The sequence below is a fragment of the Typopeltis vanoorti genome, chromosome 14, assembly GCF_054136105.1.
Source record: "Typopeltis vanoorti isolate ZY-2024b chromosome 14, IOZ_Tvanoo_1.0, whole genome shotgun sequence".
Classification (NCBI taxonomy): domain Eukaryota; kingdom Metazoa; phylum Arthropoda; class Arachnida; order Uropygi; family Thelyphonidae; genus Typopeltis; species Typopeltis vanoorti.
This window is the reverse complement of record NC_143562.1, coordinates 118,181,105-118,198,314: the sequence shown is the minus strand read 5'-3', so window position 1 is coordinate 118,198,314 and position 17,210 is coordinate 118,181,105. Positions and strand designations below refer to the sequence as shown.

Sequence of the window (17,210 nt, the reverse complement as noted above, 5' to 3'; positions counted from 1 at the left end):
TAGAAGCAATGTCTAAATGTCTTCCAAAGGTCAGAAGGTTAAATAAGGTAAGCGTGAAATGGATGAATGAAGAGATTAAGCATGCAATACAGAGAAAAAAGGCATTATACAGCATAAGATAAGTGGTAGTAATCAATTACATGAAAAATACAACGAACAGGCAAGAAGGGTAACTTTGGCCACCTGGTTATCAAAAGTATGAAGAGATTTTGGACAGGTTCCAGAGGCAATATACCAAAACAGTTTATGATCTCTGGAATATTGAATATGAAGAACAGTTGGGATGATGCAATTTGCAGAGTCTAGTGGATAGGAGGAAGAGGGGTGATATGATAGAGACAAACAAGTTAGTAAGGGATTGTTATAGGATTAATGCTGATAGAGGTTTTACAGAAAATGATGGGCGATCAGGGGAGAACAAGAGGTCATCCCTGGAAGCTGTATAAGGAGGGTGTGAACAAGGGAGTGAGAAGCAGGCGTTTTTGTATGCAGAGTTGTGAATGATTGGAATGCCTTGCCTGAGAGTGTGGTATCTGCAGACAATTGAAATTTGTTTAAGGCATGTGTGTATGACATAAGGGACCTCCTACATGAGTCTGTGCCTCCAAGGGCTATTACGTTAATAATAACAATGATTCAGAGTCTATTGTAGCACTCCTTAAACTCATCTATGATTTGCACTTTCACCACCTTTCGAAACAATGCAATCCATACTCCTACTAATACTTTCTTGTTATTACTTCCTTTTGCAATTTCAAGAGATTTCCCCTCTTTCTGCCATATGAAAAATCTCCGCAATGTTAATCTGATAATAATCCTTTAACAGATTAAATGTCTCAATCATATCTCCCCCTGCTGGTCTTCTATCCACCAAATTCTATAGTTTGCATGACCTCAGTCTATCCTCATAACTGACACTGTAGAGTTCCAATATTATTTTTGTTATCTGTTTCTGTATCTTGTTTAAGGTTACTTCATCCTCTTGAAATCATGGTGACCAGATTTTAGCACAGAAATCCATATCTGGTTTGATCAAACCTTTCTAATTATATAAAGGTTTGATTCCACCCAATGGTATCTTTTATGACTTTCAGTTTGTAACTCTTAATCATATCCTCTTTCTCTTGTTTGCTAGTGTGATCATAAGCCATGATGGTCTCATTAGGGACCATCATAGCTTATGGTCACACTAGTCACAACCTCTCAACTTCAAATTTCTATGTATAATCCCCCTAAGATACCTTTCCCCAACTTTTTCTAGTATAATTCTTCCACCACATGAGTGTTAAGCATATTATATTGCTGAGATTATGCTACAATAAAATGATTAGGCTAGGGATTTTGTGGTTTTAGTAGATTTAATGGCCATATAGCAAAGACCATATTGCAAAGATTGCAAATACAACTTGGAGGATAATTGCGATGTTGAACAAATGTTAACATATAAGGATATAGAAGTCATTCTGCCTCTTTACAAGGCCTTGATATGACTGCACTTGGACTATTGTGTGCAGTTTGGTCCTCTAGTTTTTGTGGTGATGACGATACACTGAACTTCAAAGGAGAATGTTAGGGATGATTTCGGGATTGTGGTTGAATTATGAAGACTGTTTGAGAATTTGTGGTCTTCAGACACTAGCAAACAAGAGAAAGAGGGATGATATGATTGAAAGTCAAAAACTTCTGAAAGGGTCATACAGGATACCAGTGGATGGAATTTTTCATTTCATGGAGGATGGGGAGAGGATGAGAGGGCATCCATGGAAGTTGGAAATGAATATAGTGAAGAAGGGAGTGAGAGCTAGTATTTTCTCTCACAGAGTGATGCATAATTGGAATGGATTGCTTTCTGAAGTTGTGAGTGCAGGTTGTGTGAATGAATTCTAGAAAAGGTATGACATCTGATACAGATGATATGTCTCCTCCAATGATTAGTACTGAGTGCCTGGAGGTCACTCTTAATAATAATAAACTCACAAAATGTGAGATAAGATGAAAGTATACTGTTACATGCCACTACTACGTTCTACTTTATAATAATACTAATAATGTGATAATAAAACCAGAACTCACCTTATATTTTATTAAGGGATAAAGAAGAATATATAATGGAGTTCTGTAGGTAACTACAAAATCCATGAAACTCCAGAATGGAAGTCCACCTTAACAAAATAAAATAAATAACTAAAATTATTCTATACTTCCATACCATTATATGGTTAAAATTTCAAAATTAAAAAGAAATTTAAAACCATTATAATTTATGTTAAAACTGCAGCATGCATACATGCACACAAAGCATAAATAAATAAATAAATATATTATTATTATTATTATTACGGGCAACTCCAAGGAATCCTTAGACTCATCGAGGAAGGCCCTACACATCATATCAAGAACAACTATTCAAATGAGTTCAAGGCAAACATACTTTGCCTTGAACTCATTTACAGTCATGACACCCACAAGACTCTGGCAGCTGATTCCACTCATTCACCACTCTCCAAGTAAAAAACCTAGTTCTAACACCCTTGCTAACTACACTTTTGCTCAGTTTCCATGGACGGCCCCTAGTTCTCACATCACCAGGCCTAATCTGAAAAATTTCCTCTGAATTAATCTTGTAAAAACCCTTCAGTAACCCACAGATCTTCAACCTGTTCTCGTTCCTTCCATAGACCAGCTATCATTTTGGTCACTCACCTCTGAATCCTCTCTATCTCCTCCCCATCAAGAAGAAACCCAGGGGCCCAAATCTGGCCACAGTAGTCAAGATGGGGTCTTATCAAGGCTCGATAAAGAGGAACAATAACTTGCTTATTTCTGCTCGTCAAAGTATTCTTCAGTAACCCAAGTAATCTGATGAGCTGATTTAGCCACTTTTACTATGTGCCCCTAAACTTCAACTCCCTATTCACCAACACACCCAAATTTCTGGCTTTGTCAACCTCCTGGAGTACAGTTCCACCAATGTGATATACTGCTGGTAATTTTTTCACCCCAAAATGCATAACCTTAGACTTTGCTACATTAAACTGACATCCATTCTCATTAGCCCAGACTGCCAATCTATCCAAATCATCTTGCAAAATTTTGACATCATGTGCATTCACTATTGCTCTACCCAACTTTGCATCATCAGCAAATAAATGAACAGTTCCTCTCAGATCCTTTCCTATATCATTAATGAATAAATAAATAAATAAATATATATATAAATAAATAAATAAATAAATAAATATATATATATATATATATATATTTGAAAAAAATAGATTTAATGACTCCAAGACCGAGATAACATATAAAGATTTTAATGATAAATACTACTAGTTTCGGCATATAGCAGCCTTCTTCAGGTATTTATAAAGGAAAGGAATACTAATAAACATTGAATTATTTAAACAAACTGGAAATTACAGGTACAAATTGCCTCACATAATCGATACATAAAAACGTTGTATTTTTCAAGTTGTTCCAACTGGCGTGCCATTGTTTGTTGCAATTGTGCGTGCAAGTTCACGTGAACGCCAATATTGAATAACTGCAGCATGGCTATCTGGGATGTTATAACTTAAATTATTATTTAAGTGGACCGGGTTCAGTAGGATTTCCCTTGATTCTACGATTTTCCTTTCAAACTCATCTTCACAGCGAAAAATATTTTCTGATCTATTCCAGCATACAGAGTGGCTTTGTTAGTCATCATTAGGATTATTTGAAAAAAGAACATGACTGGATAACGCAGTTGCATGAGATCTTTTGTATGAGATGTCTCTCTTTTGCTTTTCTATGCGTTGTTCAATAGATTTGTTAGTTTGACCAAAGTATGGGATATTGCAATCACACCACAATTTATATACTCCAGGGTACTTAAGGTTGTGATGAGTAGGTTTTGGATGGCTGATTAGAGAGCGGATTTTTGTAAGTGTGGTGAAGAAGGTCCTGATATTATATTTTTTAAGGACTTTAGCTATTTTCTTAGAGAGTGTGCTAATATCAAAAAAGTGTGCTTGATAAAAAACCTACGAATACCAATAGATATCTGCATAATTTTTCTCATCATTTTCCACCACAAAAACTTGGAATTATATCTACCTTAGGACACAGAGCACGTTCTCTCTTAAATGAACAACATGAACTACAAAAAGAAACGAATCACCTCACTCTTATTTTTAAACAAAATGGATACTCTGAAAAAACAATTAAAAATTTCTTCTGAACCCTCCTAAGCAGTGCACAACAGAGACTATTAATTTTAAAGGTAGCATCTCCATTCCATACATTAGCACACTCTCTAAGAAAATAGCTAAAGTCCTTAAAAAATATAATATCAGGACCTTCTTCACCACACTTCCAAAAATCCGCTCTCTAATCAGCCATCCAAAACCTACTCATCACAACCTTAAGTACCCTGGAGTATATTATTACTATTATTACGGGCAACTCCAGGGAGTCATTGGACTCATCGAGGGAGGCCCCAAATCATATTCATCACAACTATTTGACATTCATACAGTATCTATCATACCTCGCCTTAAACTCATTCACTGTCACAGCATCCACCACAGACTCAGGGAGCGCATTCCACTCATTCACTACTCTAAAAGTAAAGAACCCAGCTCTAACACCTTTACTAACCACACTTTTGCCCAGTTTCCATGGATGTCCCCTAGTCCTCCCACAACCAGCCCTGTACTCAAAAATATCTTCTGAATTAATTTTATAGAAACCCTTCAGTAATTTGAATGTCTCAATCATATCTCCCCTCCTCCGCCTATCAACCAATTTTTGCAACCCACAAATCCTCAACCTGTTCTCATACGGTTCATTCCACAGACCTGCTATCATCTTGGTCACTCGCCTCTGGATCCTCTCCACCTCCTCCCCATCAAGAAGAAACCTAGGTGACCAAATCTGAGCACAGTAGTCTAGATGGGGTCTTATCAAGGCTCGATACAGAGGAACAATAACCTGCTTGTCTCTGCTTGTCATCGTATTCTTCAGCAACCAAGTGATTTGATGAGCTGTTTTGGTCACTTTTGCAATGTGTCCCCTAAATTTCAATTCCTTATCTACCAACACTCCTAAATCTCGTGCCTCATCAATTTCCTGGAGCACGGTTCCACCAATGCAGTAAACTGCCGCCAATCTTTTCACCCCAAAATGCATAACCTTACATTTTGCCACATTAAACTGACATCCATTCTCCTTAGCCCAGACCTCCAATCTATCCAAATCATCCTGCAAAATTTTGACGTCATCTGCATTCACTATTGCCCTACCCAACTTCGCATCATCCGCAAACAAATGAACTGTTCCTCTTAGATCATTTCCTATATCATTTATGAACAAATTAAACAGCAGTGGTCCAAGAACAGATCCTTGTGGCACACCACTAGTCACAGGTCGTCTTGTGGAATCTACTCCCGAGTAAACCACTCTCTGATATCTCTCCGTCAACCACCCTCCTATCCATCTCACCAACCCTATGTCCATTCCCATATGCAGCAATTTACTGATTAGAATTCCATGTGGAATCCTGTCAAAGGTCTTGCCAAGGTCCAGTAGAATCACCGTAAACCCATTACCCTTATCCAGTTCAGCCGTCACTGTGTTATAATACGTGAGCAAGTTACTGAGGCATGACCTACCCTTCACAAAACCATGCTGTCCCCGATACAGTATCCCATTTTCTTCTATCCAATCTTGTATTTTCCTCTTGACTATTTTCTCTAAGATATATAAATTGTGGTGTGATTGCAATATCCCATACTTTGGTCAAACTAACAAATCTATTGAACAACGCATAGAAAAGCATAAGAGAGACATCTCATACAAAAGATCTCATGCACTGCGTTATCCAGTCATGTTCTTTTTTCAAATAATCCTAATGATGACCAACAAAGCCACTCTGTATGCTGGAATAGATCAGAAAATATTTTTTGCTGTGAAGATGAGTTTGAAAGGAAAATCGTAGAATCAAGGGAAATCCTACTGAACCCGGTCCACTTAAATAATAATTTAAGTTATAACATCCCAGATAGCCATGCTGCAGTTATTCAATATTGGCGTTCACGTGAACTTGCACACACAATTGCAACAAACAATGGCACGCCAGTTGGAACAACTTGAAAAATACAACGTTTTTATGTATCGATTATGTGAGGCAATTTGTACCTGTAATTTCCAGTTTGTTTAAATAATTCAATGTTTATTAGTATTCCTTTCCTTTATAAATACCTGAAGAAGGCTGCTATATGCCGAAACTAGTAGTATTTATCATTAAAATCTTTATATGTTATCTCGGTCTTGGAGTCATTAAATCTATTTTTTTCAAATGTATAACAACCGAGTAAAAGCTGATCGCCACATATATATATATATAATGTTAAAGATACCAAGCTATTTTAAACCTGGTTTTACTCCATTTCCCAAGTAAGCAAACAGACAAACAAGTTTGCGCCTGCAAGTGTTGCAAGTCTAGCTGATCCTGCACGTATTGCAAGACCAAGGCAACTCATGGTAAAAATAGAATAAGCTCTGATCACTAATCTTAATATTTACCCTTAATGCAAAGCACATCTCCTGGAGGAGATGTATGATGCTTTGTATTAAAGGCAAGGGGCCACTACCCAGACTGGTTTCGACCTTTATTGAGGTCTCATCAGTGGGAGCCAGGCTAGAAATACCAAGATTTTAGTAATACAGAGCTTATAAGTATTTTTATTATTATTATTATTATTATTATTAAACAAGACCTCATGGAGTCAAAGACTCATCCAGGAGGTCCTTTTATCTTACACACACATCTCATCATACCGTGTCTTAAACACATTCAAACTACTTGCAGACACCACGCTCTCAGGCAAGGCATTCCAATCACTCACAACTCTGCACGAAAAAAACCTGCCTCTCACTCCCTTACTCACACCCTCCTTATACAGTTTCCAGGGATGACCTCTGGTTCTCCCTTGATCTCCCACTATTCTCTGTAGAACTTCTCCACCATTGATCCTATAACAACCCCTTACCAACTTGTAGGTCTCTATCATATCTCCCCTCTTCCTTCTCTCCACGAGACTCTGCAAATTACATCTTTTCAATCTTTCCTCATACTCAACATTCCAGAGGTCAGAAACTACCTTAGTCAGTCGCCTTTGGACCCTTTCCAACATCTCTTCATCCTTCTGAAAACCTGGTGACCAAATCTGGGCACAATAGTCCAAGTGTGGCCTAATCAAAGCCTTATACATTGGAACAAGTATCTCCCTACTTCTACATGTCAGTGTCCTCCGCATCATTCCCAGAAGTCTTTGTGTTGTCTTCACAATTTTGGCGATGTGTCCCCTAAATTTTAGATCCTTATCCACCATCACCCGCAGATCTCTTATTTCCTCTACTTCCAACAATATATTCTCACCAAGCATAAATTCTGCATCCCATCTTTGTTTTCCAAATTTTAAAACTTTACATTTTGCAACATTGAACTCACATCCCCATTTGCTTGCCCAATCACTCATTTTATTCAAGTCTTCTTGCAAGACCACAACATCTTCACTACTCTTTATGGTTCGTCCCAACTTTGCATCATCTGCAAACAACTGAATATCTCCATCCAAATCTTCACCAATATCATTAATATATAAGTTAAATAGTAATGGCCCTAAAACAGACCCCTGAGGCACTCCACTAGTGACTTTCCTTTTCCTGGATATTGCACCCCCATACACAACTTGTTGATACCTATCAGATAGCCAGTCTCCAATCCAATGCACTAATCTAATATCCAACCCCATCTGCTCTAGTTTGACTGTCAACTTATCATGAGGTACTCTATCAAAAGCCTTTGCGAAATCCAAGTATATTACTGTGTATCCTTCTCCTCTGTCCAAGGAAGCAGTCACTTTATTGTAATAAGTAAGTAGATTACTAAAACATGACCTCCCTTTAGCAAATCCATGCTGTCCATCAAAGATTATACTCTGGTTTCTAGTTCTCACAAGCTTCTCCAACAACTTAACCACAACACCTGACAAACAGATAGGCCTATAGTTTGATGCTTGAGTTCGATCACCTCCTTTATGAAGTGGCACAATCTTGCCCTCCTTCCACTCTTTAGGAACTTGACCAAGTGCAAGACTCGTATTAAAAAAATATGTCAAGGCAGGTGTCAACTCTCTGGCACACTCCTTCAGAATACGTGGTGATATATTATCAAGTCCCACAGCCTTATTTACATCTAGTTTACTCAACTCCCCAAACACCTCTTGCTCACTTACAGTCAGTCTCTCCTCCCCATCATCAACTGCTCTTAATCTCTCCATGCAAGTCACATTCACAAGATTGAAAGATCTTTATGAATTGCTCATTAAGCATCTCCACAACACATTCTGCAACAGCTGTCTTTATACCATTTCCTCCAATCAATGTCATCCTTCCATAATCATTCTTTCTTTTGCTGGCTACATATCGAAAGAACTCCCTAGGATTCTTTTTGGCTTCATTAGCTAACTGCTGTTCATACCTCTCTTTAGCTACTCTCACCAACCAAGTCACCCTCCTTGCCTGGTCTTTGTAGACCTCATGAAATTGGTTACTTCCACTTCTCTTATGCTGTCTCCACAATGCCTTTTTTTTCTGTATTGCATGCTTAATCTCTTTATTCATCCATCTCACACCTACCTTATTTAACCTTCTCACCCGTGGTATACATTTAGACATTGCATCTACTAAATAGTTTTTGAAAATCCCCCAAGCTGCATTGATCTCTTTTCCAGCTAACTCCTCATTCCATGCTACATCTGCAAGCTGTCTCCTGAGCTCTTCATAATCATCCCCCTTGTAGTTCCACATATACCCTTTTTTCACAGCAGTCCTTGCACTGCTGGCAACCACCCAGGTAATCACCTCATGGTCACTTTCACCAATTGGTGGATGATTTGACACCTCATTTATAATTACATCCTCCGATGAGATGACCAAATCCAAGACCCTTAATCCTCGTGTGCCCTCTGTTACATACTGTCTGAGGTAGTTATCCCTCAAAAACTCAAGAAACTCATTTTCTTTACTTCCAGTTGCTATCTCTTCAATCCAGTCTATATTGCCATAATTAAAATCACCCATAATGATCACTCTTTTCTTATTTGCTTGGCTTATTTGACTATACATTTCACTATCACCACCATCCACATTACCAGGTCTATAACAACATCCCACCAAGTATTTGATTCTATTCACCTCTATCTCACACCATACTTCCTCAAAACCACTGGCCCTATTTCCCTCTTGCATCTCTACCTTGTATGGACATAACTCTTTCTCTATCATCAATAGCTTTCTCTATCATCAATTTTACCAGAACAAGTTACCATAAGGTGTTTTAACCTTATTAAATAAAAATCTCAGGAGGAGATATAAATGTAGAAAGTATTTTACCTTGGGTATAATAAATGTTAAAGATACCAAGCTATTTTAAACCTTGTTTTACTCCATTTCCCAAGTAAGCAAACAGAAAACAAGTCAAGTTTGCCTGTAAGTCTTATATGCAGGATCAGCTAGACTTTAGTAATCTATTTACTTATTACAATAAGGTGACTGCTTCCTTGGACAGTGGAGAAGGATACACAGTAATATACTTAGATTTCACAAAGGCTTTTGATAGATTACCGCAGTGGTGCACCCAGAGGGGGGCCCTGGCTTTTCCCAAGGAAAAAGGAAAAAAAAACACTAGAAAAATTTCCAAAAATGCTTTCCTAATTAAAATTCATTTTTTTATTTATGTTGTGTTCTGTCTTCTATTTATATACTACTTATGAATTAGCGATCATTGCAGATGCTCAGTCATAGGTCGTATGCGATGCATAGTATGTATTCTCAAATTGTCTACTCAACTTGGCACCCCCCTCCCACAAGATTAAATCCTGAGTGTGCTACTGGATTACCGCATGATAAGTTGAAGTCAAAGTAGAGCGAATGGGGTTGGATATTAGATTAGTGCATTGGATTGGAGACTGGCTATCTCATTGGTATCAATAAGTTGTGTATGGGGAAGCGATATCCAAGAAAATAAAAGTTACTGGTGGTGTGCCTCAGGGGTCTGTTTTAGGTCCATTACTGTTTAACTTGTATATTAATGATATTGGTGAAGATTTGGATGGAGATATTTAGTTGTTTGCAGATAATGCAAAGTTTGGACAAACCATGAAGAGTATAGAAGATGTTGTGGCCTTACAAAAGACTTGAATAAACTCAGTGATTGGGCACATGAATGGGGATGTGAGTTCAATGTTGCAAAAGGTAAGGTTTTAAAATTTGGGAAACAAAGATGGAATGCAAAATTTATGCTTGGTGAGGATATATTGTCGGAGGTGGATGAAATAAGAGATCTGGGGGTGGTAGTGGATAAGGATCTGAAATTTAGAGGACACATTGCCAAAATTGTGAAGACAACACAAAGGTTTCTGGGAATGATGTGGAAGACACTGACTTGCAGAAGTAGGTAGATTCTTGTTCCACTGTATAAGACCTTGAGTAGGCCACACATGGACTGTTGTGTCCGGATTTGGTCACCTGGTTTTCAGAAGGACGAAGAGATGTTGGAAATGATCCAGATGCGACTGACTACGGTAGTTTCTAACCTCTGGAATGTCAAGTATGTCAAAAGATTGAGAAGATGCAACTTGCAGAGTCTGGTGAAACAGAGGAAGAGGGGAGATATGATATAGACCTAGAAGTTCATTAGGGGTTGTTATAGGATCAATGTTGGAGAGGTTCTATAGAAAACAGTGGGAGATCAGGGGAGAACCAGAGGCCACCCCTGGAAACTGTATAAAGAGGGTGTGAGCAGGGGAGTCACAAGCAGGTTTTTTTCATGCAGGGTTGTGAATGACTGGAATACCGTGTCGGATTGGAATGAATGTCCTTTTATAGTGTTTAAAGCACGATAAAAGGATCTCCCAGATGAGTTTTTCACTCCATTGGGTCTTGGGTGATAAAAATAATAATAATAATATCTTATTCAAAAAAAGTATTAACAACGGTAGATTATGTGCACAAAATAGGCACCTTGTCTTTCAAGACAAGTTTCATAGCACATGCAAAGGTTCTCTGTCATCTTGGAGAACAAGGGTTGGGACATCAGCTGGACATATTATGTAATTTTATCCCTTTATCAAGGTTTGAAGGTGGGTCATGGTGAAATACCCATTTCTTCAACATACCCCAAAAGAAGGCATTAAGTGATGTGAGATCAGGAGAAAGTGAAGGGTATGGGAATTCTGTAAACCTCGAAATAAGCCTTTTGGGGAAGTTTTATGATAAATAGGCTCTAGAACCATGTGATGTGTTAGCTCCGATCTATTGGAATACCTGTGCACGAAATGGAACATATTTTGGACGATACATCCTATGCAAATCCTGGGTGAATGAAACACATTTCGATGTATTATTCACCATTCAAGGTCACGGTTACACCTCCATCTTAAATAAAGTAGGGCCAAATTATGACATGGCTGGAAACTGCACACCATCCAGTGACAAATTCAGATCTCGAAAAACCAAGAAACCTGTAGGTTCATTTATTTACATGATCGTTTAAATGGAAATGTGCTTCGTCCGATAGCCAGACATTATGGAGGAAGTTCTATTCTTGAGAGACATTTGTGACATGAAATTAAGCATTATCAACACGTTAACACAAGAATATTTTAATATTTGTCAAATATTTCAGTCTGAAATTAACAGATTATCATCAGTGGCTTGATAGGAACAGTTTTTACAAGGTAAAAGACAAACAATTGACCATTTAAAAGTAGAACGAGCCACATGATGTAACATTGCTAAGCACTAAAGAGAGGTAAATTTCATCAGAGTGATGAATAAATTATAGGTTTCAATTCACAATTTCATACAACAATCTTAATTTATAAATTCAATTAAAGCTAACATTAGACTAATGTAAGAATTAGAAGGTCTCAATCAGGGAGGTAAAAAAAAAAAAAAAGACAGTGTGTTATCCGGATTAAACTTTCCCATATTTTTGACAAGGATAGGCAATCCTTTCGATTCAAGTTAGAGCATTGAAGTAAGGCCTCGGCACTCTCTTTGAATAGGTGTTTGAATTTATAGCAACATCTGTGTAGAAGGCGTGTCCTGGATCAGAGAATGTTGTAGCTTGTCTCTATCCCGTGTCGAGCCAATCCAGACTTATCGGATTTGTTGTGAGGAATGTACGATTGATGTTCTTGTATTCTTTTTTCTATAGAACGTCTGGTTGTGCAAAGTATGTCAGATTGCAGTTACACAGAACTTGATATACACACCAGGCAGCGACATAGTTAAGTGTTTATCTTTAAAAGAGGGGAAGTGGGGATATAAGGATTTAATAGGGATATAACTGGCTGTTAAATCATATTTCTTCAGAATTCTTGAAATTGGTTCTGAAATTCCGGATATATATGGAATTGGAACTCGACGTATTGATTCTTTGTTGTTTTGGATTGGATTGTAGGAATCAAACAGATGTTGTGTAGTCTTTTCGGAGAAGCCATTTAATTTCATATAATGTTTGATAGTGGAAAGCTCTTTCTGTAATTCGTGGGGAATTGAGCAATTAGTTCTAGCTCATCAAATTAAACATTTTATGATTCCTGTTTTTTGATAAGGATGATGAGCAAATTGTTTGAGAATGTAACGTCCAGTAAAAGTGGGTTTTCTGTAAACTGTTGTTGTCAGAATACCTGAAGGTGAGCAGATGAGAAGGATGTCTAAAAAGGATAACTTGTTGTCTTTTTCTATCTCCATGGTAAACTTGATACGAGGGTGTAAAGAATTGATTTTGGCTAAAAAGGAATAAGGAATCTCTGTTGTGAGGCCACACTGAAAAAATGTCGTCTATATATCTAACCCAAAAGGAAGGTTGAGGGTATATAGATGAAAAAAGGATGTCTTCTAGATGCTCCAAATAAAAGTTGGCTAGAGCAGGTGAAAGAGAACTTCCCATGGCGTTCCTTCTACTTGGTTGTAGAATTTATTTTGACACAAGAACTATTCAGAGTGCATCACGAAATCGAATAATTTTATGATATCTTGAGGGAAGATGTCAGCAAGTAAATGTAGTCTCTTTAAGAAGAGGTACATTCATGAATAGAGATTCTACATTGAAGCTCACCATAAGATCAGTAGGTTGTAATGAGATATTTTTTAATTTGTTTAAGAAATCAGAAGAGTTTTTCAAAAAGGAGCATGATTTGCCTATATGTGATTTCAATAATTTCGGTAAATATTTGGCTATGAGGTAAGTAGGTGAATCAATACAGTCAACTAGAGGAATGTCTGTCTTCTGAATTTTTCGTAGACCATAAAAACTTCAAAATTAATAACTGTTATGCTTTGGATGGATATAAGCTAGATGTTGAATATACTATTTCGATGTTAAATATGTGACTTTTTTATTATTACGGGCAACTCCAGGGAGTTCTTAGACTCATCGAGGAAGGCCCTAAACATCATGTCCACACAACCATATGACATTATCACAGTATCTATCATACCTTGCCTTGAACTCACTCACTGTCATAGCACCCACAACAGACTCTGGGCTTATTTCACTCATTTACCACTCTAAAAGTAAAGAACTCAGCTCTAACACCCTTGCTAACCACACTCTTGCCCAGCTTCTATATGTGTCCCCTAGTTCTCCCACCACCAGTCCTGATCTCAAAAATGTCCGCTGAATTAATCCTATAGAAACCCTTTAGCAATTTGAATGTCTCAATCATATCTCCCCTTTTCTGCCTATCACCTAATTTCTGCAACCCACAAATCTTCAACCTGTTCTCATAAGGTTCATTCCATAGACCTGCTATCATTCTTGGTCACTCGCCTCTGGATCCTGTCCACTTCCTCCCCATCAAGAAGAAACCTAGGTGACCAAATCTGGGCACAAGTCAAGATGAGGTCTTATCAAGGCTCAGTACAGAGGTACAATAACTTGCTTGTCTCTGTTCGTCAAAGTATTTTTCAACAACCAAGTGAACTGATGAGCTGATTTAGCCACTTTTGCAATGTTCCCCCTAAACTCCATCTCCCTATCCACCAACACTCCCAAGTCCCTGGCCTCATCAACCTCCTGGAGTACAGTTCCACCAATGTGGTATACTGCTGCTAATCTTTTCACCCCAAAATGCATAACCTTACATTTTGTCACATTAAATTGACATCCATTCTCCTTAGCCCAGAACTCCAATCTATCCAAGTCATCCTGCAAGATTTTGACATCTTCTGCATTCACTATTGCCCTACCCAACTTTGAATCATCAGTGAACAAATGAACTTCATCTCTTAGATCCTTCCTTATATCGTTAATGAACAAATTAAACAGCAATGGTCCAAGAACAGAACCCAGTGGCACACCACTAGTCACAGGCAGTCTTTTGGACTCTACTCCTGAATAAACTACTCTCTGATATCTCTCCATCAACCACTCACCTATCCATCTCACCAACCCTATATCCATTCCCATATGTTGCAGTTTACGGATTAGAATTCCATGTGGTATCCTGTCAATTGACAGGATACTGACTTGTTGCAGTAGGCTGTGTAACTTCTTTCAGAGCCTAATTCATTAATATAAAGGTCTTTGTATATGCTGGCAAGTTGATTTAAGATAAAACTTTGATTTTTATCGCAATGGGTGGACAACATAATTTCAGTAGTTTCTTTAAATCTGCACACAAAAAAGTTGAATTCTATGTGAGCCACATTTGTGAATTGTTGAAGTACTTTACATTTTTCTTTGGGTGTGAAATGCCAATTGTGACTTATGTGCTTGTTTCTTCTCCACATCTTTGATGCCTTCTTTAAGGCATACAAAAAGGCATACAAAAAAAAAGTTTCTTCTCCACATCTTTGATGCCTTCTTTATGGCATACAAAAAAAAAGTTTCTTCTCCACATCTTTGATGTGGAGAAGAAACTTTTTTTTGTTGTTGGATAGATAGATCATTCTCCAGAATGATCTATCTATCCAACGACATAACAGATACTGCATGCACGAAGAATTTTTACTCCACCTCCTGGTTGTTTAAGAAGAGAGCGAGGTTGCTTTGGTGATCTAAGTAGCACAGGCACTTTTTGTAGCAGCCTGATGGCTACTTTTAAGTTGGACTGCTTGAGTATTTTTGCTATTTTATCTGTAAAAATTTTTATGTAGGATAAGGATACAGCACCTTTGTAGTTGTCTTGCTGCTGCTGTATATCCACTGGAATATGGTACTGTCTATCTAAGATGCTATTGATAGTTTCAAGATTAACCACCCAAACGTCTAGGATGTTTATAGATGTCCAGCTAAATCTGGATATGATTCAGCCCACTTGTTGAAAGAATATGGATAAGAAGTGCAATTTGGCTGTGATGCCATTTAGAAAGTGTGATAACCCCTCACGATGAAGAGAACACTTAATAGGATTATCTCACGCTCATAGCTAGATCTCAGTTGCCTATAACAAGAAATGCAGTTCCTTGTTCTATGCTGGGGTAACTGAATCTTAGTTATATTGGATAGACTAAAAATACAGAAATTATTTATATTTTTGTTTTCTCTTTTTATTGTACAATACAATTTAAATGCCTGGACAAAATAAAGATCCTTGCATAATTTCTTCACTTAAATATTGCCTTACCTTGGAGAACCAATATCATTTTTCTTTTTTTTTTGTGCTAATTTTTTTTTCAAATCACTTACTCAACAAACCATTTTCTTTGTTCTCGAAGAAATTAATTCACGATAATTATTTGAAATATTTTAAAAAAAAAGAAAGAAAGAAAACCGGCTTCCCTGCCGAAGTTCCAGATTATATTATTTTTATTTTTATTCAAAATCATCGAAATCGAATAATACTTCACAGATTTCCTTTAAGATGTGCTTGATCGACTTTGCTTTATAGAGAATAACATGAAATTCATTAATCATATCACTAAATTTTTTTATTTACATAGTAATCTACTGTTCTTTGCATTTTCACCTTCTTGGTTTCCCTGTATAACTGGTCATTACAAAATGAAATTAACAGTTATGATTTAAATTTATATATATATATAAATTTTGCATAATTCAGATATTATGCTCCAATTATTCAAATTAAGTGGATATTGAATCCAACATTATTTCAAAGCCGAATAGAGAAACTACAAGAGTTTCATGCCGAATATAGAAACTATAAATGTTTCGGTGGATCCGAGCGTAAGCAAACCTTTCATGACAGGGGCAACTTGTAGTAAAGGTGAAATAAGCTCTGATCACTATCCTTAGTACTTTTTTTTCCGTTATGCTCAAATTTTTTAAAGTAAGCGATACTTTTGCTTATATTCTATCATTCAAAAAATATGGAAATTTAATTTCCATATTTTTACAACAGAATTGAACTTTATTTCGCCTTTGATAATTTAACCCCCACCCCCGCCCTTGCTGGCATGGGTGGGGGGGGGATTAAATTATCAAAGGCGTTTCATTACATAAATTATATGTTATGAAACGTAAGTAATTGTTCCACATAACTTTAATTTTTCAATACAGAAATTAGGTGGTAATTATTATAAATTAGCAAATTTTAAATCAGAAAATATACATATTATTTCCTGATTATTATAAATCAGATAATTATGTGATATTGGGTAATAGGGGAAATTAATATTTAAAATCTCTCTCATCCTACAAATGCAATATCAGAATAAAGAAAGATGGAAAAACCAAACAAAAATTTCTGCCTGTAAAACATTCAGATATTGCTTGAGGCTTTTTAGTGTGCTGCCTACTGGGCATGTTCTATTGTTCTGTTTCTCAGTGAGGATTACTAATCTCCATTAGCTTAGAGCTTACTACTGGGCAGAAAGAAAAATTACCTGACTGTACTATTTCCAGTTCATCTTGAAGGCGAAGTTTTTAAGTTGTTTTTATAAACAGAATGATATATTGTTCTTTCAAAATGTCTAACAGTATATTTTCGAAGGAATAAAATATAAGAGGAACTGGAATATTCTTTCCAGTTCCTCTTGAAGACGAATTTTTAAGTTGTTTTTATAACACACAGAATGACATATTATTCCTTCCAAGTGGTTTATAGTGTATTTTTGAAGGAATAAAATAAAATAGGGATAACTATTGGGAGTATCTCATGCCTTCTTTGTGCAAACTTTTTTTTCATATC

At 36.9% G+C, this 17,210-nt stretch overlaps 1 protein-coding gene across 4 annotated transcripts in view; it reads right to left on the bottom strand.

Annotated features, from left to right (window-relative positions):
• The window catches only part of unc80 (unc80, NALCN channel complex subunit), a 1,852,146-nt gene that overhangs the window by 144,265 nt on the left and 1,690,671 nt on the right, over nt 1-17,210 (bottom strand). For all 4 annotated transcript variants that reach the window (XM_090404461.1, XM_090404464.1, XM_090404465.1 and 1 more), the window contains one exon: nt 2,074-2,162. In XM_090404461.1, the coding sequence (XP_090260587.1) occupies nt 2,074-2,162 (89 nt within the window). The remainder of the gene's footprint in view (nt 1-2,073; nt 2,163-17,210) is intronic.